This window comes from Periplaneta americana, unplaced genomic scaffold (assembly GCF_040183065.1).
Source record: "Periplaneta americana isolate PAMFEO1 unplaced genomic scaffold, P.americana_PAMFEO1_priV1 scaffold_21, whole genome shotgun sequence".
Classification (NCBI taxonomy): Eukaryota; Metazoa; Arthropoda; class Insecta; order Blattodea; family Blattidae; genus Periplaneta; species Periplaneta americana.
Window position 1 is genome coordinate 249,898 of NW_027185502.1, and position 27,673 is coordinate 277,570.

At 36.7% G+C, this 27,673-nt stretch overlaps 1 protein-coding gene across 4 annotated transcripts in view; it reads right to left on the bottom strand.

Annotated features, from left to right (window-relative positions):
• The window catches only part of LOC138693777 (DNA polymerase alpha catalytic subunit-like), a 65,099-nt gene that overhangs the window by 33,646 nt on the left and 3,780 nt on the right, over positions 1-27,673 (bottom strand). Inside the window, exons 4-11 of one of the 4 annotated variants that reach the window (XM_069817572.1) lie at positions 23,647-23,897; positions 22,134-22,253; positions 21,337-21,520; positions 20,077-20,412; positions 18,724-18,864; positions 15,273-15,372; positions 10,042-10,181; positions 3,832-3,967 (exon numbers count right to left, since the gene is read on the bottom strand). In XM_069817572.1, coding sequence (XP_069673673.1) covers positions 20,084-20,412; positions 21,337-21,520; positions 22,134-22,253; positions 23,647-23,897 — 884 coding nt within the window. In that variant the 3' untranslated portion in view covers positions 3,832-3,967; positions 10,042-10,181; positions 15,273-15,372; positions 18,724-18,864; positions 20,077-20,083. Of the gene's footprint in view, positions 1-3,831; positions 3,968-10,041; positions 10,182-15,272; positions 15,373-18,422; positions 18,487-18,723; positions 20,413-21,336; positions 21,521-22,133; positions 22,254-23,646; positions 23,898-27,673 lie in introns of those variants that run through there. The other 3 variants (XM_069817571.1, XM_069817573.1, XM_069817574.1) reach the window with 3 other exon arrangements.

The window sequence follows — 27,673 nt, forward strand, 5'->3', positions numbered from 1 at the left end:
TGAAATGGATAACCCAGTTTATTTCACAAAGATTTTGTGCTACAAAATATAATACATACATTTCCAAATATAAACAAACACACCGTGGACTTCCACAAGGTGCTGTTCTGAGCACAACACTCTTTAATATTTATATAAACGACCTTCCATCAATAACAAAAACTTCAGAAACCAAAATAGCTTTATTTGCTGACGACGTAGTCATTTGGACTCCAGGCTCTCCAAAAAAAAAACCTAAATTAATTAAAGACAGAATAGAAAAAGCCCTAAACAAAGTACATGAATGGAGCTCCAAAACCCTCATGACTATTAATGTAGAAAAAACAACTTATGAATTATTTACACTAAAATATAAACCAGTGACTATTAATATAATTTATAATGATAAACCACTCAAAGCAGTTGATGATGCCAAATACTTGGGCATCACTTTCGACAGAAAACTTAGTTGGAAAAAACATATAACAAACATCTCAGAAAAGATTGAAAAGAAACTGCAAATCCTGAAAAGGTTAACTGGTGCTAAATGGGGCTGCTCAAGGAGAGTCCTAATACAACATACAAAATGTATATTAAACCAAACCTCTTGTACTGTTCTGAAGCATTAATAACAGCAGCAAATGCTAACATCAATAAACTTGAACAACTACAAAATCAGGCTCTTCGCCTAATCACTGGAGCAGATAATTCCACACCTGTTGATGCCATGCTTGCCTTAACACGGATCCCATCAATTACAACAAAAACAGAAGAACAAGCACTGCTCCAACATGAGAAAATGTTACGACTGCCAAACTCTAAATGGACAGAAAAGAACCTCCCTTCTTCAATCCTTAAAACTCATAGTAGTTTCCTAGAAAAGGTAACACAGATTAAATCCAAATTGAACATTCCTAACATCAGAGAAAATTTACTCATAAGAGAAAATCCATTGGAATTATTGCAACCTACCTTCAGTTTGGAATTAACAGAGGAAATAAGTAAATCAGACACACCAAAAGAAATACAAAAACTTCTAGCACTGGAAACGATCAATACTAGATACCCTACAGAAGAATGGCTACATATATATATACCGACGGATCCACCACAGAAAACCCTACTGGAGCTGGGTTTACATGTACACATTTTTCCTTTTATCATTCTGTTGGCAGAGACACAACAAATTATGATGGTGAAATAGAGGCTATACACATTGCTCTCCGACAATTATTAAATCTTCCCTTAAATAAATATAACAAGACAGTAATTCTTTCAGATTCTAAAGCTGCAATTCGGGGAATATGTTCAAATGCTACAAAGAAGTCAACAAAAATAAGAGAATGCTACAAAATGTTAACACAACTCCAAAAAGTTAATAAGATTGTCCATCTCCAGTGGATTCCAGCACACTGTGGAGTCATGGGGAATGAAACCGCAGACACACTTGCCAAGAAAGGCACAACAATAAAACAAAAATCTAAATTTAATATCTCATATTCCTCAATAAAACGCTTGATCACTACAAAATTTTCTCATTCATACCTACAAGAAATAGAATCAAATGCTAAAGACAAAAAATGGATTACACTACTTTCCAACCCAGATATAATCCCCCAGAGACCAAGGAAAACAGCAGTTGCAGCCTTCAGACTATTGACAAATCATGACTGTCTAGCAAGTCATCTCTACAGAATAGGTATCTCAGCTTCACCAATATGTGTCCTGTGTAACGATCCAGCAGAAATGAATGAAGATCACTTGAAGACCTGTGAAGCATTAAGATCAGAAGAAATTACAGTTCAAAAGTATTGGAAAGCACGACTGCTAATGGCTTCATTGCCAGATGCAAGGCACTAGACAACAACAACAACATAAATAAATAAATAAATAAATAAATAAAAACAAATAAATAACAATAAATAAATAAACAAATTTAAAACAACAGTTTAACATCAGGCACATAATGAAATGTTTTCTTTTCGGTGCCTGATTTACAACTGTTTTAAATTGAATTAACACTGGCAGGCATTTGGCTAAGGAGTTCATTAATTCATGTAAGTGACGTTAAGTAAAGATTCATCTTTATAGGCGAGAAAAGCTTAGTAAAGACAATTCGTTTTGGTTGTGTATAGTTAGGTTTCCGAGATTTCCGAAAATTTAATAACCAGTTTAATTATAAATAGAAGCAGGAAGGAAAACCCAGGCAATGCCAGGTTCTTTCAGCTAGTAATAATATAAAACTTAAGGACAAGCATCTAACACGTTAGGCCTATTCGTGACCAATAATTTTCCTCCTTGAACGAAGTAACATTGTTGTTAGTTACTGGGAATTTCTTATTATGAAATCCATATTTTTAAACTTTAACTTTATACTAACAATGGATTGTTATTACGTGCGGGTAGTCTAATGAGAGGAAATTTTTGTAGAATAACTTTACAGGATATTTAAATAACTTGAAAGTTTTTCGTTGAATAAAGAGACACATGAATATCACTTTATTAATGACTTTATCGCTGATCATTGCTTGCTATTATTACTACTACTACTACTACTACTACTACTATTATTATTATTATTATTATTATTATTATTATTATTATTATTATTATTATTATTATTGTAAAATTAAGAAATGTATATAAAAAGTTTATACAAGATTTTCCTACGTATGATTTAATAACTACAAAATGCCAGATTGTGCCGCGTTCGGATGCAACAATTATGCGAAGAAAACCAAAGGCAGAGAAGCCATATACTTCCAGGTTACAAGGAATGATGACCTGGCTACAATATGTAACGAAATGACAAACATACTGACACACCGCACATCTCAGCAACATTTGTAGCCGCACGTGTAGCCACCCAGTGTCGCTACGTGTGGCCACCCAACAGCAGTAAATGTCACAGAAGAAATGGACCCGGACCCATTCGAGTTGCGATACGACCTTGGGATGCGCCAAACTTGCTACATTTACTGCTCCATGTGGCCACTTGCATTTAACTCAATGCAGTCTATAATTCAGCTACATTTGTCGCAGAAAACTTGCTACAAATGTAGCTCGTGTGGCCGCACCTCTTGTTTGACATATTATATGTTGACTATTAAGTCAACTGCCATTATACAAGAAGTGCACTCAACTTAGTGACTTGGTGGCCGGGATTCCACAGTATATATACAGCTAAGTGTTAGAGCGCTTGGTACGTAGAACCAAGAACCCGGGTTCGATCTCCGGCGCTGGAGCTAATTTTTCTCCTCTAATAACCATTGTTACCATAACAGATATATTCTGTAGGACTAAAAATCAATCTTTACGTAGATTCTTCGCCCAACAGTGCATAATACTGTGGAATCCCGGCCACCAAGCCACTCAATTGAGTGCGCTCCTTGTATAATGGCAGTTGACTTAATATATCTCAACATATTATATGTTGAACATGGTGTAAGACCACAAAGGAAAACACTATAAAAGGGGGATTCAATCCGGTGCTCTGAACTGAACTTCTGCGTAACTCATTGGTTAAAGTGTTTGGTATGTAGAACCAAGGACCCGGGTTCGATCATCTAAAGCTTTTCACGGCGAGTCCTATTGAATTGCTGATCGCCTAACAGTAATGGATTTCACTCGAAAAACAGAGTGAATGAAACAAGAGGAATATGAGATTGAAGCACGAGAATCTTCTGAGCTGTGAATTGATGATGATGATGATGATGATGATGATGTTTTATGTGAAACACCTTCAAAGAAAGTTTTATACTTGCATGGATTATGAGGAATTATTTATATAATCATATAGAGAGAATTTGCATATTTAGGTTATCATGAAAGATTAGTAACTTACCAACATTATGGTCACTGGCCCTTACAACGATATCCAGGATACACCGTATCTGTCGTTTTCTAACATGTGCTCCGGAGCTACAGACAGCCAAAGAAGAAAATGCAAACTCAAAATCCAGCTCCACCTCATGATGCTGAAGAGACCCTAAAAGTAAATAAATTACATGTTTTATAGTATTAAATGCGGAGTTGGATGAAGAACAAAAACTGCAGTACTCTTTTATACGATTATTCAACAAAGTCATCTTAAGATCTTATCCTCGAAATTATTCAAATCAACTTTACAGGGAGTTATACCTGAAAGCTTGATTTGCATAATACACGTCACTGTTCATTAACAGAAAACCACAATTTAAGTCACATAGAGTTATTGTGCACTCAATGTTGTTTGCTTGACGGTTGTCAGCCCACTTTGAGGTCTGTGGATATAGAGGGAAAAATTGGATCGGTGTCTGGTAGAGTTCCCGGGTAGCTCAGTTGGTAGAGTGTTGGTACGTTAAACCAAAGGTCCCGGCCCCAGAACAATTTTTCCCTCGAAATTATTCATAGTTAGTATTGCTTTGGGCAACAAATGTCTCCTCTCGTTTACAAAATACATGTGTTTTCTATCGAAATGTGCGGAATACAAAACACTATGTATTGTGGGAAATCATTTCTCTCTCTTCATTTTGAAACCCACTGCTTAGTTAACATATCATTTTTTCAGTGGGAATCTGTAAAAACAATGAACATGTTACAGACAGCGAAGTTAAAGAACTAAGAGCTCCTGGAAGGAGAACAACGAAAATTTAGAAAATGAAAATAGTAAGAAGTACCAGCAAAACAAATTTAAAGAATGGGATTACCTTCGTCGCCCATTTTCATTGCGTCTCATCCCAATATTTGTCTTAGCGTCGAGGAAAAAAATTAAGAATGCTGGCTTCACTACAAGGAACTGGTTTCAAACCTCAGCGGGTGCAAGTCAAATTCCTGGTAAAAAAAACGCTATACAGAGTGATTTATAAATCCCTCTGGAGTTTCGGAAGTTGATAGCTCAATAATCATAACCTACACAGCAAAAACACTCAATCAGTAGATAATAATCTATCCAAGTTTGTATTCGTAATAGGTGTCATAGTATACTTATAAATTTAACCACTAGGTGGGAAGTCATAACGAAAACATGATGTTCACTGATGAAAAGTAAAAAATTTCCAGCGTCTTAAAATTCGCTAAATGTGAGTCGATTGCTTCTACTGTGTCTTATGATAACTGTGGTATCGATTTCCGAACCCTAGTAGGAATTTATGAATCATCCTGTATGTACTGTAGATTGGTTTCCCAAAGTAATTCTCTTTTTATTGTCATTCTTTCACATTTTTCAGAAATGAAAAAGAAATTCGCCGTCCCAAATTATCTTTCCATGAAATCAACTCAATGAATGCGTTCGATGTGTTTTGTATGCAGCAAGTTACAGTGGCGTGCATTCTGGGTAGGCTAGGTCTGCTGCGCCTACCCAGACAGACAGGAAGAAATTTATTAAATTTGTATTTAAAAGTAATACTGTTAATTTAAGAAAGTCTGCAGAGTCCTTAACTAATTTCAGCAAACTTCGGCTTGGCATCCTATTTTCATTTCCTTTTGGCTAGTACTGTACGTCGCATTTGAATTATTGTCCTCTGTGTGCTCGCCCTCGCGTCATCTTTCGTCACTGGAGAGTTGGGCTCCCGGCACCACAGCCTACCCGGCCCTGCAGTGAGCATAGTGTTTCCCTTCATAGTCAGTACATTAAAACAGCTGGCGCATGCGCCCTGATTTATGTGTCTTACCCATTGCCGTAATACGCTAGGCTGGTAGGTGCTATTGAAAGCGCTTTGGTGATGAAATTACTGTATTATAGTGTTTATTTGAACTTCTGGTGGTAAAGTGAGTGTGTTATAGAGTTTATTTGAACAAAGTGAGGTATAACTAGTGCGATATTGTTGTAATATGGCAGAAGATCACTGTATAATTGAACAGATTTTTAAAAAGCCTTTCGGTTGTAGATCATTTAGCGAAAAAGTTGAAATTGTAACTGTGGGAGAAGACCAGTGCTGGCGCTTCCGAACTTAAAGTTTTTACATAAAGAAAAGAGTAGAGAATATTTACGTTATTTCAATGTGAACCAATATGTGAAAACTAATTGGGTAACCGGATGCTGTCATCTTAATAAATTATTTTGTTGGCCATACTTATTATTTTGTAACGAACAAAGTGTGTGGAACAAAGAGGGTTATTTAAATTTAAATAATTTCAGCAATGCCATTGTCAAACACGAACGATCGCAGTGTCATTTGCATTCGGTTGTTCAGCTTTCTTGTTTTGGAAGTGTTCGTATTGACATCCAACTTGATCAACAATTGAAATTGGATGTGGCATGTCACAATGAAATGGTGAAGAAGAACAGAGAAATATTGAAACGCCTAATTGACGCAATGTGCTTCTTAGCCATGCAAGAACTGCCATTCAGAGGGCATGGCGAAAGTGAAGATTCACTTAACAAAGGCAACTATATAGAACTTTTACATTTGTTGAGCAGCTACGACACTACTCTTCGAGAGCATCTAGAGTCGTCTACAACATTTAAGGGCACATCGAACAGAACTGTCGACCTGGTTGGCGAGTTGATATAGCGCTGGCCTTCTATGCCCAAGGATGCGGGTTCGATCCCGGGCCTGGTCGATGGCATTTAAGTGTGCTTAAATGCAATAGCCTCATGTCAGTAGATTTACTGGCATGTAAAAGAACTCCTGCGGGACAAAATTCCGGCACATCTGGCGGCGCTGATATAACCTCTGCAGTTACGAGTGTCGTTAAATAAAACATAACATTTTAACATTTAACATCGAACAGAATTCAAAATGACCTGATAACTGCTATCAGTGGCGTGTTGATGGAATCTATTAAGAATGACATTTCCATGGCCCAGCATGTTGCAATTATTTTAATGAAACATCCAATGTAAGCAACAAATCACAACTATCCACCACTCTCAGGTATGTCCATGACCAGACAGCACAGGTTCAAGAAACGTTTATTTCCTTCATTGATGTGAGTGCAGATAGATCCGCTAATGGTTTATTTAATCATGTAATGGACATAGTGGCATCTTATGATATCAGAGACAAATTAGTTGGTCAAACATATGACGGTGCGGCAGTGATGGTTGGAGAAATAAATGGACTTACAACCAAAGTTCAAGACATTTATCCTAGAGCTCTATTTGTTCATTGTTTCAGTCATGTCCTAAATCTAGTCTTATCTCAGTCAGCTATGAGTATTAAGGAGTGCCGGATCTTTTTTCAAACATTGAATGAAGTAAGTAGCTTCTTCTCCAAGTCTACAAAACGCGCGCATGCTCTTACTGAATATTCTAACAGAATAATTCCAAGAAATGCACCCACAAGATGGAATTTCTCTTCCTGAATAGTCAATGTTGTAAAGGAGAACCGTGAATTGCTGGTGGACTTTTTTAAAAATATACTCAACAACTCATCAGACTGGGAAAGTGAAACTGTTGCTCTTGCACGTGGATATTTGTCTTTCCTTTCAGAGTTTGAGACCAAATTTCTTATAAATGTGTTATCAAAGATCTTTGCATACACTGATATTCTGTACAAAATTCTTCAAACGAAGCATTTGGATATTCTGTATTGTGTAGAAAAAATTAATGAAACAAAACGTATTGTTCTACACGAGAGAGACAGATTTGATGCATTTGTAATGAAGTCGAATGTGAAGAAGTGCAGCGAAAAAGAAAATGATGTCATAAAATACAGGAGAATATTTTTTGAAATAATAGACAATGTGACAAACCATATCGTCGTGTGAATGCAAGAATTAGGTAACTCGAAATTTGCGTTTTTTAGTTAGCTCTTTTATAGCATAGCAAAAATCGCACAAAATGTAATGCAAGAACTTGGTACCTGATTGAACGATACCAGCAACATCTATTTTCCAATATAACAATAGGTGAATGAAAACGAGACTTATTCCTTAGTGCAATAAATAAGTAAATAGGCAATGTCACAAAATATGAAAAATCAAGTTACCTAGTTCTTGCATTCACACGACGATATTACAGATAGGTTTGGAAATCTCCCTCAGTTGGAATTTATTTCATTGCTTGATCCAACCAAATTTCAGTCTTATAAATTAAATTTTCCTAATTCCGCCCTGGATGCGCTGAATTTAAAGTACAGTGCAATGTTTGACATAGTCCGTCTAAAAAATGAACTGACAGTCCTATATTCAATGGAGGAGTTTCGTGGAAAATATCCTCATGAACTGGTAACACATTTAAAATCAAAACAACTCCACACCGCATTTGTCGAAAAATTGACCCTACTGGTCTTGACCATACCAAGCACATCTGCATCTACTGAGAGGTCATTTTCTGCCCTTAAGCAGATTAAATCATTTCAAAGATCAACTCAAGGGCAAGAAAGATTGAGCAGTCTAGCCTTGATGTCCATGGAGAAAAAAAAAGCTGAAAGAAATCCGAAAATCCCCTACATTCCACAGCGATGTCATTGAGGAGTTTTCTAAAAAGGGACGCAAAATGGAGTTCACCTTCAAGTAAATAAGGTATGATTTATTTAATTACTAATTTATTTTATCATTAGTTTCCGAAGGTTTCCGTTTTCTTACCCTCCTTCTGGCTGCTGCTCTGGTTTGATGTCAGAACTCACTAAAATTATATCAAATATAAAATTATTATCAATATGTTCGAGATATTGTAAGTTGTATACCTATGTAGCATGCAAACATGAAGAGCCTACCCTAATGCAATAGGATCCGCACGCCACTGCTGTAAGTGAGTTATTATGAAATCTGTAAGTTACTGTAATTTTATATAAAATCATTTCCTTGGATTTGCACTTTCCCTCAATTTACACCATGTTTCCCCTGGTCCCTTAGAAGTGTAAAAGAGAGGTTGTACTATGCAGGATGATTCCAGACGAACAGACGATGCTAGAGAAGACAAGATTGCAGCCAGAAACTTGCTAATGAGTGGACATAAAGTGATATTAAATGTGTGCATAGCAATGTATGTTAAACAGTGATGTTTATGGACGTTGTAAAAATAGTGTTGTTGAATGTATTGTAAAGTAATAGTAATATAATAAATTGAACTATGTAAGTAGTTTTTGCAGAATTTCCATTGCGCTGTACACTAAATACCCAAAGAATATAATCCCAATTATCTAACCTTTTGCTTAATTTTCTGTCTCTGTTTGGTTATATTTTAATTGGGTAGTGTAAAAAAGATCATCTCTTTACTCTTCCTGCTGGCTCTGGTAAGAATTTTCAGTGGAAGATGGTGTGAGAAATAAAAATGTAAATGTTTTATTTTAAAGTGGGTTAGTTGAGAATATCGATGAGGGTGGAAGAGAAGGAATATTTTCTGCATAGTTTAACATTTTCGTCACCAGGTGCGTTGCTAGATGTAATAATTTTTCCACCGTCCAACAAATGGCAGCAAGATCAGTTTCTACATTAGCACCTCTAGCATGTGTTACGGGAAACTCAGCAAGTTTCGCATCCTATTATATATTCATCCATGAAAAATTATTAAAAATTACTGTACTGGTATTAAACAGAAACTAAGCAAATTTCAGTTTGAAAGCACATTTTCAAATATTCCTCCTTCCACTTCATGCACTTTGTGGCACAGATGTGAATCACTAGCATAGCATTTCGTAGCTCAGTCTAGTTGATAAGCACAGTAGTGTTCACAATATCAGTAACTAATTGTTCTCAAGTCTGTACTTTCGTAAGTGAACTGCTACTACACGAGGAAAGTGAAGGGAGACACCATCATGATGATAATACATTCATCGCCTGGTCTCTAATGGGACCTCTTCCAATGTAACATCACAAAATGGTTGTTAGGCTACTTATCGACAACTGATGTCACCAGACCTGACCTCTCTGTATTTCACGTTTCAGCAGAATCTCACTCTCCTTAGTCTGGCCACGCTATTTATTAAGATGAAAACATGTTACAAGCTTGATTCATAGTACAACATATGGATTTTTACAGTGTTCATATAACATGGTTTGTTCGAATTACCTTGCATATTCAACTCTTTTCCAAGTGTCACTTAATTGATGAAAGTATCTCCTACAATCATAGTTTAATTTACGCATTCCAAAATATGTTGTATATCTAAGTCTTAATGAGATGATTGTACATACCTTGTGGCCTATCTTGAAGATTTGATCGTAATCCAGACAGTTTGTATTGATCATGATCGAATCTGTGTCACCATAAATAACTTGAAAATTCATCTTCTCCACGAGGTCCTTCGTGTTCATTAATATTTCTCTGCCTTTTGCTTAAAACGAGAAAAAACAAATGAAAAATAACAAAGCATAAACTTCCTTTCCTTTCTTACAAAACTGTACCTGACTACAAGTATATGGTGTTTTTACAAAGTTTAGGGACACCTTATAATTCTGTTACCTTATAATCCTTATAATAAGGACTGTTGTCCTTATCGAGAATTTATAAGTTTTTCAAACAAAATAAACAGTCTTACATTTTCAGCATTAAAGTTGAAAATGAATGAATAACTAATCGGTGCATAATTCTCAATTGTTGATGGATGATGTAGGATATATTACTCTTTAAATTAGTAAAGATCAACTATTTGTAAAAAAACTTTTCTTTGTGAATGTCCTAGCACTTTCTAAAGTTTTAAGTTTAAAAAAAAAAAGGGGACATTTTGTTATTGGTTGATTCATCTGTAACTCTTGAATGGAGCTGCGTTCCTAGGGATTACAGTGGTAGGGAGGCGCAGCTGTGCAAACCTCATAACTATTACTGTACTGTCTCTATTCAGCAGTCACAGAAGAACCGACTATTAACAAAAGTCCCCATTTTTTAAAACTTCAAACCTTAGAAAGTGCTAGGACATTCACAAAGAAATTGTTTACAAATATTTGAGCTTTACTAATTTAAAGAGTAATATATCCTACATCATCCAGCAACAGTTGAGAATAGTGCACCAATTAATTAGGTTACCCATTCATTTTCAATGTTTGAAATGGGTAGGGCATGTAGCACGTATGGGCGAATCCAGAAATGCATATAGTGTGTTAGTTGGGAGGACGGAGGGAAAAAGACCTTTGGAGAGGCCGAGACGTAGATGGAAAGATAGTATTAAAATGGATTTGGGGGAGGTGGGATATGATGATAGAGACTGGATTAATCTTGCTCAGGACAGGGACCAATGGCAGGCTTATGTGAGGGCGGCAATGAACCTCCGGGTTCCTTAAAAGCCAGTAAGTAAGTATTCATTTTCAACTTTAATACTGAAAATGTTGTTGTTTTCTAATGCCAGGCGTTTGACAAAGTCATTTGACCCCTTGCACTCCAATATTTTTCAAATATATTATCATGGTCAGCCAATGAAGCACAGACTTTGAGCTATGCAGGTGTTTGGCCAAACAGTCATGGCCTGTTGCCAATCTAAATGCAGCTACAGACGATTTTCGTGGTAAATCGGGAATTAACTGTGGATTATGATGCAGTGACTTCCATTTTTTCCCTTGAGATTGTGATATCAAATTTTGTTTGTTGAAGTCTAAGTATGTAGATTTCATAAATCTTTTCACAGAGTAGATTTACTAAAATACTGAAAATGTAAGACTATTTATTTTGTTTGAAAAACTTATAAATTCTCGATAAGGACTAACAGTCATCATATAAATACCGAAACTGCACTAAAAATTAGTCTTTGCTATTGTTAATCAACAGTTATAAACATGTTCGTTTCTCTAATAATTTAAGGCCATGACAGCATTTCATAAGAATTATAAGGTGTCCCTAAACTTTCTAGCAACACTGTATTTAAATTAGAATGTTATTGTTGTGACAACTGGTATGTGTGGATAAATTGATGACTGTTTGAATGTAGATCAGATTGCCAGGCATTAACAATTCTCATGCATGTGCAATAATTTTAGACAGTACAAGGTAGAGAGAAACATATGTTCTCATTCACTTTGCTACCAGAATTCTGAATAGTGGTAAACGCAGAAGCTAAAAGAACTAATGAACTGACCACAATATACCAAGCACACATTAGCAACAAGTCTATTAGTGAATTCTTTAAGAAGGAAAAAATGTTTCTAGAATTTCATTAGGGTATTAGAATGATTGTCAATCCTACACAGTATACGTGTGTGTGTGTGTGTGTGTGTGCGCGCCTGTGCACACAAGTGAGTGCATGTGTACGTATCAGAAAAAATAAAATCTACTCCCTCTGTCCCATAATAATTGTCCAGTACGCCGAAATGGTATTATAGTAATTACAGACGACGGGGCAAATGAGAAGTGCACGCATGAGGAGAAGCGCTGTAGATCAGTGCACAAGGTTATGCAGAGCAATAACGTGATTTTATCGAGACAAGCAACACACACCACCCAGAAGATTACCGAAAGTGGGTATTGGTTTTCAACTCACCGGTGTGTCACTATATACAAACAATTGTAGCAAAGCAAGCTGGAAATCGTTAGTAGAGCATACTCCTGCAGTGAGTACGTACGTTTGAACAGACATGAACATTCTGGGAACACAACTGGCGGTAGTGAATGACAGGGGTAGCAAGAACCTTACAGACAGTGAACGGCAGGCGGTATAGGAGTTTTTGTTAAAAAACACTACGGCTGACGTAGTGAAGAAAGGTGCCATAACAGGTGCGGCCGAGAAATTTCATGTCAGTAAAAGAACAGCATGCTGCATTTGGCAAAAGGGGAGGCAATCTTTGGAAAGTGGATTCATGCCCATCACCAAATTAATCCCAGCAATAAATGCAAAATGGCCTCCTGGACCGCGCACAGGGAGAATTCAGGTGTCAGTTCAGCAGGACAATGTGCGTCCGCATATTGCTCCCAATGACCGCACCTGGATGGACGCTGCAGCAGCCAGTGGAATCACTTTGGAACTCGTGTGCCAACCGCCAAACAGTCTGAATACGAATGTTTTAGATCTGGGGTACTTCCGGGCAATTCAGTCTCTCCAGCATCAGGCAGCTCCACAAACTATTGAGGAGTTGATCGCCGCCATTGAAACAGCTTTCTCTCAGCTGACACGCGACAAGCTCAACAATGGAGTCCAATCTCACTGAAATAATAAAAGTCAATGACGGGAACAACAACAAGATTCCCCATATGCAAAAGGGGCACCTGGACCACCTCAACATCCTGCCATCTCGCTTGCAGTGTCCTCGAAACATTTACAACGAGGCTACAGTAGCACTGCAGCAATAGGTCTGTGGTTCTAGGCAAGCTGTTAGAATGACAACCTTCCTGGTCTAACAGGCAGTTTTTTCGTCTTTACTCGTAGGAGAATGTTTTTCTTTGTTTCACTTCTTGGTCAATTTGTACTACTCCTGGAGTTAATAAAGTTGCACTCCTAGGAGTATTTATTTTCGGCTCATTGACTAGCCAATTTGTACTGATCCTGGAGCCATAAAGTTGTACAAGTAGTATTCATGTTCTTTTTTTGGCTCAACGATTGGCCAATTTATACAGATCCAGGACTAATAATTCTTTTCTTTTGCTAATTGAGTGACAATTTTGCACTGATTCTAGAGTAATACAGTTATATTACTCATTCATGTGTTTCATTTTGCTCCTATGTTAACGTCAGTGTAAAATTAAGGACATCGGACAATTATTATGGGACAAGAAATAAAAGCGTACCGGACAATTATTATGGGACAGAGGGAGTATTAAGTTTCCATACTTATATTACGAAATTCTACCACAATAATTCTCAATACAAGGAGCTCTTTTCATGCAAAATAAAAATCCAAGCATGTTGAGACATCTGACAATCCTGTATAGAACAGACCCATCCTATGTGCTTTGGAAATGATACAAACTTTGTGAACACTGACTCCCAAGATATATTAAAGATAATTTTACAGAAACCATTATTTAGTGTTAACTGTACATATACCACATACAGTATATCCATATACAGAATGTTTCAAAAGTGATGGTAAAAAATTTAGGGATGCAAAGTAAAAACGAAGAGAAGCAAAAAATTCCAGTAAACATGGATCCACAAATTAACTGTTTATGAGATAATGCCATTTTGTGCTGGTTGGGGCCCGCTGATTACTAAGTACTAATTCTAGCAAAAGCAATGATAATTCAATTTTATTTATCAATCACGAGACAATAAAATTCATAATTTTGGCTTCAACACCATAGAAATCTAATTAAACACACACAAAATAAACTTTTTTGTTTGAACAACAGTAAAGTTTGTAGGTAAACAAGATACAGTACAGTATGAACATGATACTGAATAATTTTACAGCAGGTATTCAAAATGCTGACCATGCGCTTGAATGCATCTGTCTAGTTTTCTCCGCAAAGATCCAAGAACGTGCTCAAGCAGTTTGGCCATTCTTCATTTTCTGGAAGACATCTACAATCCGATGCTGCAATTCTTCAGGTGTGGTGATGTCAATTGTGTAAACAAGGCTTTTTGCATAACCCCACACACAAAAATCCAAAGAATTTAAATCCAGTGATCTAGGTACAGATCCTCAATTGCCCATCCACTGTTTATGATATCGTCTATTTATATATCTCACACTTAGAAGGAAGAGTACAAAACATGAATTTTGTATTTAACCATGTCCAGGTGCTCGGTTCACTGGCAGTCCCAAGCAGCAAAAAAAAAGGCATTATCTCGTAAAGGGTTAATTTGCGAACCTATGTTTACTGGAACTTTTTTGCTTCTTTTCGTTTTTACTTCTCATCCTTAATTTTTTAACATTACTTCTGAAATACCCTGTATAATTCTGCAGAAATAAATCAGATCATTTAATTATAAAAGGTAAGGTAATTAAATTTTAATTGCTATAAACATAGCAAATCATTTTGCAGTTCATTTTCAGAAGCACCTGTACATCAGTTCACAGTGAATCTTAATTGCATTTTACACATACTCATCCAACACTGGTAGTCAAATACAATACGAAAAAAATGAGTGAGAAATTTAGGACGTTTAATCACTGACTATAGTTCTAGTCACATTAACCTAACAAAGTTATTTTCACTGGATGCTTTCATTGCAACATAATATATATTAATGAATTCTCATATCTATTGTTCAATTATGTGATACTAGATGCATGTTTGTAGGGTTGCTGACATCATTCTGTAAGGGTAGTATGCATAAATGGATCTGTGCAAGAAAGACTAGAGACCAACAAATGTAAAGGAAACTTAAACCAAATTTCATATCAAACACTTTTACAAATATCAGTTCAATTCTATAAGAAAAGGTGACATAGAGATTACATTAATGTAAAGAAATAAAGTTATACATTTGGTTCGGCTTAAACTTCGTGAACTGGTTTCTTTCTGCATGTCATCAAGTTAAGGTAAACATGCTACACACCTGTGATTAGTGATGCTAGTGGCTTCACGTAGAATGAGAATCCCAGACAACTGTACATTCTATTGGCAGTCAACTTCAGTGCCATCTGACGAATATTATACTGAAACAGGCAGTTTGAATACCAACTGAGTTTCACAGTATTTCGAAAATAATAGAGAATACTGAATTCTATATTTAATATAATAATTTTTAGTAAAAACGTTACTGTCCAGTAGTATGTTGTAGTTGAGAACCCTACTACAAAAAGTTAGAAAATAAAATAGCAAATTGTGATGAAGTCGAAATTAGATTAAATTTTTTTATTCTTGTTTCTTGCATAAAATGAAGACAGCTGTACAGAAAGTCCCCAGAGATCCTACTCTCGCAGAAATTAATTATCATATGGAGAATTATTTCTCATTTTTGCTGCAAACTTAGTCAAACTCTATAATGGTTCCCCAAATCTCATCAAGCTAATTCAGGCATAGCCACTACTCTTAGTGAAAAGCAGCTCCTTGTTACATACAATACAGGGTGTTTAAAAAATACGGGGCATAATTTCAGGTATGTATTTCCCACATGTAGACAATCAAAATAGTTCATTACAAAATGTGTCCGGAAATGCTTCATTTCCGAGTTATGGCCTTCACAACATTGAAATTCACCGGAACATTTTTCTTTCCGCAGGTCGTTGTCATTACAGAAGATGTTCAAAATGTCCACATTCTGCTTGAATACAGACCTCACATCGATGTCTCATTGACCTGCGAACACGATCCCAAACTCCAGGAGTATTGCGTATGTCCTCAGAACATGCCACAATTCGATTCCGAAGGGATTCCAAATCAGGCACCGGAGACGAATAAACCAATGATTTTAAATGGCCCCACAAGTAGAAATCGAGAGGGTTCAGATCAGGTGAGCGTGGAGGCCAAGCAATTGGGCCACTTCTACCTATCCATCAATCAGGAAACCTTCGATCCAAGTACCGGCGAGCCATACGACTGAAGTGTGCAGGAGCGCCATCATGCAAGAAGTGAATGTGTTGACGATTGATCAGTGGAGTGTTCTCTAAAACATGAGGTATGGTGTTTTCCAGGAAGTTTGTGTACGCTTGCCCCGTAAGTCTGTTTACAAGTACATGGGGTCCAACTAATCGATCACCAATGATACCGGCCCACATGTTGAGGGAGAACCGCACCTGGTGATGAGATGGAACAGTTGCACGTGGGTTTTTATACGCCCATACATGCTGATTGTAGAAATTTGTTATGCCATCTCGTGTGAACTGTGCTTCATCTGTAAATAATACTAAGGCAGGAAAGTTCGGATTTACACCACACTGCTGCAAGAACCACTGGCAGAACCTAACTCGTGCAGGGTAATCTGCTGGTGACAGGGCCTGTACACGTTGCAAATGATAAGGATACAATTGATACTCTTTCAACAGTCTCCAGACAGTCGTATGAGGAACATTGACTTGCAACGCTACCCTTCGTGTGCTGATAGAAGGAGTCATGTTCACAGCCTCCAGAATCTCCTCCTGTAGGCCTACTTCTTTAGTTGTAGATCTTGGTCGTCCCCTTCCCAAACCAGGAGAGTTAAATTTCCCATACTCGCACAGACGGTAATGGCGACGTACAAATGTCTTCCGATCTGGACATTGTTGCTGTGGGTACCTCTCCTGGTACAAACGACGAGCCAGCGCAGCATTGCCATCCGCCTTACCGTACATGAAGTATATCTCTGCCAGCTCTTGATTTGAATACATGTCGCACAGTCTAACGCCTACACAACACTGAATGTAACCTTCGCCTCGGAATGAACTGTCAGAGTGCCCTCTTAATGTCTCCTTTGACGGCAACGACCTGCGGAAAGAAAAACGTTCCGGTGAATTTCAATGTTGTGAAGGCCATAACTCGGAAATAAAGCATTTCCGGACACATGTTGTAATGAACTATTTTGATTGTCTACATGTGGGCAATATATATCTGAAATTATGCCCCGTATTTTTGAAACACCCTGTATAGAAAATAAAAGTTCATCTTGTTTGATTGCATAGTCAATGATTTCATTTATGAATGTCTTTCAAAAAACAGTCCAAGAAGATAAACTACAAGCGGTAATATAATTTGAAACATAACAAAGGAAATGAACTGTTATGAAAATATAAAATGTATACAGTGAAACTTCTCATTTACAGACATCGAAGGGACGTAACAATCTGTCCGCATCTGGGGGGGTGTCCTTTATTGGGAGGGAGGCTCCCCAATCTTACAGCAAATTTATAATATGCATTATGTATCCCTTCACGCTGTAAATGAAATGTATTACTGTAGTTTAATTCTAAATATAATATACTATACTAAATTCTTGCAACTTTGAACTACAGCTGATAAGTCCGAAAAAGAAAAATTCAGTACAGTGCTATACAATTTTATTCTAGGTCAACAACAATTATCCAGTCCATTTTGAATCTTGCGTACACTACTTTTAACACTTGAATATAATTAATTTATTAACTAGCGGACTTACTCATGTTAATTATGTAAGCCGCACAAATCTTACATAATTAACACGAGTAAGTCCGCTAGTTAATCAATTAGTTATACAGTATTGTAATTTACAGTTTTCAACTTAACTTTTACATTCAGGTACCATGTCTCTCGAAACCGAACAAATGACTGAAGTGAAGAGAATAATCCTACTAACCTTATCATGTGTTGAATACAATTTCACGATCGTGGAAACCTGGACCCATCAGACAGGTTAAATTTTATGACTTCGTTTATCCACCCGCTTCCAGCTAACAAGGGTCAGCTAGCTGAACTAGGGATAACCTACAAGACCCTTATTGTCTTCCTTCATGTTAAGGAATTTCTGTACAGTTCTCAAAACCAAGTTTTCCATTTTTGTAACACATTAGGTCTTGAAATCCAAGTTCTGTCCCCAGTCAGGAGGTAAAGCAAGCTGTAGGACTGTGAAACAGCTGTCCATGTCCGTGTCTGAGTGTCCGTAAACGAAAGTTAAATTTATCATTATTTCTATATTTTTTCAGTTGGGACATACTACAGTGGACTAAAGTGGACTTTATGTTGTCAGCAAACTGCTGGATACATTAAGAAGATTGATTGATTGATTGATTGATTGATTGATTGATTCAGTTGGGACATAAAAATCTGTCTGTATATGAGTAGTATCCATATCTTGGGGGTGTCCGTAAGGAGAGGTTTCACTGTAATTGAAAAACATGTGTCAATTTCGTGACACTATATTTTTTTCCTGTAAAAATTTTAATTGGAATTTAGGAGAATTTATAAATCTATAAAAAAGTCTATCATAACAACTGTGTTAGTATCCAATATTAACAGTATCCAGTAATAATATTATTTTACAGTAATGTAATTCATTTTACATTGTGCAAATTCAGTAAAAATCAGTCACAACAGAATCATGTTCATCAGGTTCTCACCTGCATTTTCAAGTCCGATGAGAGCTCTGGTGCTTTCATCAGCTTCTTGACTTCATGTCTACTCTCAACCAACTTGCGGATTTCTGTTGGAAGGATCCCAGGTTCCAGTCCTGGGCTGGGAAGATCAACTTGAATTTCATTCTGTAACACATTTCAGTACAGAAAAATGCAGTTCACGTGCATAGTTACCATGCTTTGCCACCAGGGGTCAGTAGTAACAAATATGGCATTCAGTAAATGTGAGCAGTCATTTTGTGTTGAAATATGCAAGAACCTCATCCATTATGATTGTACAGCGATGATTTCGAAAATAATTCCAGAAGTCAGCATCTGTTTTCTACAGTATCAAGAAATGATATGAAAAATTCTGGATTTATATGGACATGTTGGAAAACTGGATGATGCCACAGCTGAATGAAGACAGGGTAATGATTACACCTTTGAACAAGATGGCCGTCCAATTCATTACTGAAAAGGCATGTGAGGATATCTCAATCAAAATTTACCACAAAGATGGATAGAGCACATGGGACAAGATGACACGTTAATTCAGTGACCACCTTGGTCCCCAGATTTAACTGTGTGACTTTCTCTTGCGGAGCTTTGTCTTTGTGCTTCCACTCCCCGCTAATCTTCAAGATCTTCGCAAACGTATCACCACAGCTGTGATTCTCGTAGACATACACATAGGAAGAAATGGATTATCACACAGATATTTGCCATATCTGCAAAAATCGACACATTGAGCATTTGTGAAATATGTAAAAAATAAATAAATAAATAAATAAACTTGGTTAGTTTACCTCTATTTCAGTATAATAAAATTTGGTATCCGTGCTTAGTTATTAGTGGTGAATTTTTGTAATGTTTCATGGACTTCTGAATAACTCCAGAAAAAATATTATGCCCACACCTCTCCAACGAACCAATTCGCTATTTTTTTGTATTTTATTTTCTATCTTTTTATAGTAGGGTCCTCAACTACAACAGTACTACTGCACAGTAACTATAGTACAATTCAATATTCTTGTATAGCGCAGAAAGGTCATACAACACTTCCAGGCTATCAGGAAGACTTCATTAGAATGAGAATCTTGTAATAACCCTGTAGGACAACATAAATTAAGTGAGGTTAGGACGTAAATTTGCTTGATACTAGCTGCTGAATAATAATAAAATATGTATCACCTTCGTGACATTTTTCGTAATCAATTCCTGTCAAAAAAATTGAATAATAACGACAAGTTAAGAGCTCTGCCAATGGGGGGAAGGGGAGGAGGCACTTCATAAAAATGGATTGTTCCTCAGAGTGGTACAACTTTATCCTAGTTTTCTCTGTGAGATACACTACACCTCATCCTCATTGCCTTTTGATGCCACTCTTCCCAGACTGATCGTGGTGAAGCAGAAGTTGTATTCCTGGATGATACTGGGATACAGTGAGCAGGATCAGTTTCTCACAGAACCCCTTGCGTGGCTCCAACACGAGACCCCCTGTGTATGCTGGTTTCCTCTTTCCACTCCGTCCTTTCTTTTGAACAGCTGATTCATCCATGTCGAATTCGTCCACCTGCTCCTTGGCATACTGCTTGTCAGGTACGATGAAGTTTTTTTCAGTGAAGGCATGCAGCAGCAGGAATTCATTTCTCTCTGAGCGTCCACCCATCAGTGTTTGTGACATCACATTACCTGCGTACGATTACATCACAAATTAAATTCTCTGCCTCATGCCCAATTAGATAATCAGTTAAGGTACGGTCACACGTCGCTACTTTTGCAGCGCTGCAGTACAAAAAACTGCGCAACTCTTGTACTGTGATATGTGAACAATGATGCAACCCAAAAAGTAGCGGCTGTCAAACTTTTTTTTTAATTGGGGACTTTAATTGAAGTGAATTTATAACAGTGGTAACTATCTCATGCCCCCATGTTTTATGTTGCTACCAATGTACTTCATTAGAACCATGTACCCAGCTTCAAAGCCGAACCTGCTGCCTGCTACCTTTTCATGCTGTGCGCAGCTTAAAAGTAGCAATATATGAACAGGGTTCTCAGGGTTGCAGCTGCAGCATTTTTGATACCAATTTTGTTGAAACTTGTGCAGCAGTTGCAACCAGTGTTGCCACCCAAATGTGTCAACGATACTTTTTATTGTTTGGATATACAGGAGAGTTGCCAACATTGGTTACTTGGTTATCATTTAAGTATAAAGGCGTTTTTTAATAACTTTAAAGTAAAAATAATGCCAATTTCTGAATACTAGTTAGGACAGAAAAGCAAATAATAGGTAAGTAAGGTATCGCATTAGTTTCATAACCCGAAACTTTAATGCGAACATAACCACAAAATGTATATTGAAAAGTCAACATGGAGATGAAAAGCTGCAGCTAGACTGTGGCTGCAAAAGTAGCGCCTTGTGTGTGAACAGACTCGCAACCTCCAGTTGCAACTTTTGCAGTGCTCGGGTTGTGCAGCATGAAATGTAGCGTGCAGCATGCTACTTTTGGTTTATGTGTCAACATGACACACAACTTTTACAGCTGCAGTACAAAAGTTGCACAGCAAACGTGCGACCGTACCTTTATGTAGCACACTGATTTGATCTCTACATACCAGCAATGTTTGTAATCTGAGGAGCAAGGGGCATCATGTTGAGCTCACACATGAGTCGGATGATGTAAGCAGCATCCTGCATAGTGCAGGAGATGAGCTGCAGAAGTGACTGTGATGCCCCATACAGACGTTTCACTTCATCAATGATCACCTCAGCCTGTTCTTCTTCTTTCACGTGCAACACCTGGTTACAAATACATACAGCATCGTACTCAAGACCTTTTAAGAGCCTCCATCTATTTCAAACGAAAACTATTTTGCTGTTACATTATTTTCCCATTGCAAACATTTTTTTAGTAGCACATCTTAATATAAGGTCAAGTGAGGTAAATTCAGTTTCAATGGATTAATGCTCCAGCAGAAATACATTATAAAAATTTGTAGGATTCAAGAAAATACGGTAATACAAAAAATTACAGAGGTAACCATTTGATGATTCTTGAAGTTGAGAGCCACTGCATTTTTGATTTCAAAAATAGGTTGATTAACCTTTTACTAAAAATTGTTTTGCATCCATCACTCTCAAACTGAGTCTTAGATATTGAATATGAATACCCAATCAATATAGGTAATTTATGAGATCAGTGTAGACAGTATGCCAAAAACCACTTTTCCAGTATGAGGAAAGTTTAAAACTTGCATTACCAAGAAATTTTCGAACACTGTATATTCCGTATAATGAGAAAGCAAAAATTAAGAACATTTACCCCAAATGTAGCATTTCACTTAAGCTATACAGTCTTTAAATTGAAAAGAGTCATTAAACAACTAATTATTGTGTTGGTGAACAGTCTTACATTCTCACAGAGTGCACCCAAATCATAACTCCTGGAGCGGATCAACTCTTTGGCAGATATCTTCACATCACACACAAGACGGCCACACATCACATTCTTCTCCAGGTTGAATGTGCGTCCCTACAAACATGATAAATTATATTTAAAAGAATAAAATTATGATACCATATTCGTGAGTGATGATCCACTCATCTCTGTGCTTCATCAATAGTGCAAGAAAGACAAAATCTCGTTTTCCTTGTTAAATTTAACACAGGAAATGGCTCTAGTACATGAATTTATATATTGACAGAATTAAACATACATCCCGGGGATATAATACAACTCAGAAAACACATGATTAGAATGAGCTCTATCATAGAAATCATGAGTGTATACTTTGTGGGCACCAAATGGTTAATATCAGTTTGATATCAATAATCTGGGGCAGATGATATCACTCAGAAAATACATGAAGAGGATGGACTCTATGACAGAAAGCATATGTGCAGAGGCATGAAAATATCGCAATTCCAATAAAAATAAGAAGCAGGTTCCCCCTCCCCCCCACATACATTTCACCACATTTGAAACCTTTTCTGATAATCCTACTTGTCTGTGGTGTAATAATCATGATGAAGATCTGGAACACATTCTTCTATACTGTCCATCCATAAACCACAAAAGAAGTAAATTAAAATCATCAGTACCAGTTGCAGAAGACACAGCCCTCCAGTATATATTGACTACACCCCAACTCTGGCTACTAAAGTCCCGTCGCTCTAATTTCCGGCAGCCAATCGCGTTGCAGGTCAGCTACATTTAAACGTGTGCGTATTGTGATTCGCTGATTCATTTCTTAAGGCTCGATAAATAGTTAATATAATCGCCCACCATTTTAGCTCTTTAGTTGGCGTTCGCAGAAAGCACACGAAGACGTTATTTGCTGCTCAATTATTTGCTGAATTACATTGCGTTTGATTTATTATCATAGGAGTTACGACATGATAATGTTTAACTCCCGGATAGGTCAGTGGTAGAGCGCTGGTACGTTCAACCAGAGGTCCCGGGATCGATACCCGGCCCCGGAACAATTTTTCTCTTCAAATTATTCAAATCTGCTTTACAGGGAGCTTCACCTGAAAGACTAGATTTGCAAAAATGGCTAATGATAATACCTACCTAGACTTTATAGAGCCTTCACTTTCTAAGACGTAAGCAAAGAGGTGGAGTCACGCCGAAAATAACAGCGTCAGGACTATAGCAACAGGCATCTATAGTGAACACTGATCAAAATATTCATTTCTCGTGAAAAACAACTGAATAGACTACAGTGGACTTTATGTTATCAGCAAACAGCTGGATACATTAAGAAGACTGATCGATTGGATTGATTGATTGAAACCCTTTGAAGCTATTTTATACTAAAGTAATCTTTAAAATAAATTATTGCTGCATTAGTTTCTTTCCTGTCCCATGTAATAACAGAATAACAGCCAATAGTACAGCAAACGAAACCAATTAGTTCACACACCTTGTTGGTCTGTATGTTGGCTCTACGCAGTCTGCCAAGCTTGGACCACTGTGGAATCTTGTTAACATTCATGCGGTGCCAGCCCATAGCCATGAAGTCGTGACCCATGATCAGGTCAGGGTCTAGCTTGGCCAGGAAGAAGCCCGGAAGGGGTTGTTCTGTGTCCATCCTCTCCAGCTTTGTGGAGAGGTAGCGTGATGATGCAGCATTGAAGTCAAATGGCCAGGCCATGTGTGATGGTCTCGTGAAGGCTGCAACATCATGCACAAATGTCACAATAGCAATTAAGTGAAAATTTCAGGTACAGAAAAATAAAATTACTATCAAAAGACCTTTAGGGAGGCCGAGACGTAGATGGGAGGATAATATTAAAATGGATTTGAGGGAGGTGGGGTATGATGATAGAGACTGGATTAATCTTGCACAGGATAGGGACAGCTGGCGGGCTTATGATAAACGACAGGCTACTGTACTAGTTTTATTGGACTATAGCAAAGCCTTTGATTCTGTTGACTTCGATCTACTATTGACTAAACTACAAACGCTACACCTTTCTGATAGTGCTATCACCTGGATGTACTCCTACCTTACTGGCCGCCAGCAGCGTGTCATATCTAATAATCGTTTCTCATCCTGGCGTACTGTAGATACAGGAGTTCCTCAGGGATCAGTATTAGGCCCCTTGCTCTTCTCTATTTATATAAATGGAATTTCTAAATCATTTAAGCACTGTAGATATCAAATATATGCAGACGACGTTCAATTGTATATTTCAGCGCGTCCTGATGCACTAAATGATAGCATTAATAGTCTTAATGAAGATCTTGATTCCATCTCTTCCTGGTCTCAACAATTTGGGCTTAACCTAAACGCATGTAAATCACAGGCTATTCTGTTCGCGAACCGTAGATTAATTCCTGAAGTCAACGACCTGAATATTCCACCTGTGAAACTGGATAAAACAATCATCCTGTTTAGCTTTACCGTAAAAAATCTCGGAGTGCATTTCGAATCTAATCTTAGTTGGGATACGCATATTAAATATACATGTAAGAAGGCATTCTCTATTCTCCATTCACTAAAAAGATTGTATCATTATCCATCTAAATTAAAACAGACGCTGGTACAGACACTCATTCTACCTCACTTCGATTATTGCGACGTTTTGTTCAGTGATCTCAGGATTGATTCCGCCCAGAAACTACAGCGTGTTCATAACGCGTGCGTCCGCTTCATTTGTAATGTTCGATACTATGATCATATCTCACCTTCTTTCGACAAGTTATCATGGCTTAGGTTACATGAGAGGAGAAATCTGCACTCACTTTCTCTCCTATATCGAATTATGCACACTTCATCCCCCTCTTATTTATTCGCTCGTTTTCATATTCTCTCTCGCTATCATAATATTAATACTCGATCACAACGCGATAACACGCTAGAAATTCCACTTCACACATCATCTCTGTATTCCTCATCTTTCACTGTTGCTACCTCTCGTCACTGGAACTCTCTGCCGCCTGAAGTCAAGGGCTGCCGAACATTGAAATCTTTCAAATCCAAGTTAGAAAATTATCTTATGACGAGTTGCCAAACTAACTTACTATTATGACAAGTGTTGTATTGCATGTTTCCACGTATTCACTTTTTTTTTATGTTCTAGTGATATTTAACTTATTTTATATTTTTGTTTTCATATTTTCCGATAATGGTATATCTCTAATGTGATAAGTTGAGCTATATATAAACATAATTTACCTTACTGTGTATACTTAAAAATATTGTATTCATTGTATGCTTTGTACTGCACTATTGTATTATTACTATTAGTATTATTATTACTATTAGGCCTGTTATTATTATTTTATTTATTATTATTATTATTAATATGATTATCATCATTATTATCATTACTATTCTTATTTATTATTATTATTATTATTATTATTATTATTATTATTATTATTATTATTATTATTATCATCAATAATTTTCTTATTTTTTTATATACTTTGTAGGCCTCATTTATTTTTGACCTGCTGTTCACATTTTATTATGCTTTTTTCTTTCTTTCTGTATGTTATATATTATGTCTGATTTCTTCTTACTTGTTGTTTACATTTTATTATTATTATCTTATTCAGTTTTGTGTGTACTTTGTAAATTTGTAGTGTTTCTATAACGCAGTTTTTACTCCTGGTTGAGTGTTAGAGAAGGCCGTATGGCCTTAACTCTGCCAGGTTAAATAAATCATTATTATTATCATTATTATTATTATTATTATTATTATTATTATTATGTGAGGGCGGCAATGAACCTTCGGGTTCCTTAAAAGCCATTTGTAAGTATCGACACTGCCACCATAAAATTATATGAAAATTCTAGATACAGTACTGAAGGTAATATATTACATTCATGGAAAAGAGTGGAATGTCTATCTGCACTACTAACATAAAATGATGTTAAAAGTATTATTAATTTTATTTGTGGACTAGAATGAAACTTCTATCAACATTACCACCACAAAAATATAGTGAAACTTCTGAGTACCAAAATGTTTAAACATTCTATTTATGGTTTACAATGGAACTAACTACTACTCACATCTTTCAACAAAAGGGAGAAGGATCCATTGAAAATATAAGACGCACAAACTATACACTTGAACTTTATTCTGACACACATAATGTTAATCAAATGCCATTTAACAATGTTAAGAATTGAAATACCCACATGGGAAGATAATGACAAGTGCTACCATCTTAGGAATTGTGCAGGAAGAAAATTGGGCAATGTTGCCAACTTCATTTCGAATAAGCCACACACTCGTATTTTTTACTTGTGTATTTCGGAAAAAAGTGTGCAGGGTATTTAAGAAAATGTGGTACAGTAAATATTTCACAGATCACACACTTTCCACAATAATAGGTACAGTCATGCAGGGTGCGAATTAACGGAGGGGATGGGGGGGGGGGATTTCCCCCCATTGAAAAGTTATCCCCCTCTCATAAATTTATATTAATATCCCTGCCAGGGATAACTTCTATATAATATAATTGTTTTAATACGAGTATACTTTATAAAGTAGCTATAAAGTAAGCAAAGAAAATAATATTGATGTATTATCATCACCGGCAAGCTGACAACAATCAATAACTTAGGAATTACATATATAATCTTAAGCCTGTTCATGAATATTATTATTATTATTATTATTATTATTATTATTATTATTATGATCAAAATGCAAGACAAGCAACTCAGTGTGACCAAGCGTTGAGCTGTATCGAATGAGGGTAATAATAATTTTATGCACGGTATTCTCTATCTAGGATTCTATGCCTACCTCATCAGAAATCTTAATTCGCACCCTGCAGTCATGTCACGGCAATAAAAAGTTTCTTCTTTCTCCCTTTTTTTTTTTTTGGTAGGGGAGGGGTTGATCCCTTTCACCATGGGAGCACCACTAGTGTGAAGTGAAAGAAGTTTTTACAATACAAAAGTGTCCTAATAAGAAACAACGAAATGTTGGTCATGAACTGTAATTAATTTCCGACTTTTGATAGCAAAACCACTCTTGCTTTGATTTATTATCGTGTATTTCTAGGTTTTTAAGGTAATAATCGTATGTATTTTTGTACATTTGGAATGTAGGCACAAGGTAAGATATATGAAGTTCTCTTAATAAATTCATATGTCTATGTTTGAATTCAATTCAGCTGGGAATTCCGTATTTTGATGTTGAGAATAAGCTGGTTCAGGAATCTTCTGATTCGCTGATTTAATTTTTAAAGGACATGTCATGCAAGTCACTAGAGTCTTTTGTACATCCTGTTTTTCCACCTTTGCAGCTTCAGCTTTAGTTAGTTTGTGGGTTGAAAACTTTCCATAATTTTTTCTCTGAAAGATATACTCCTTCCACTCTCTTCAGCCTGCCCATGTAGATGACATATTATGGAGTCTTGTATAGTTTATAAAGTTTCACGAGTGAACCAAGTACAGTAATTTAATTAAATTCATAATTCAA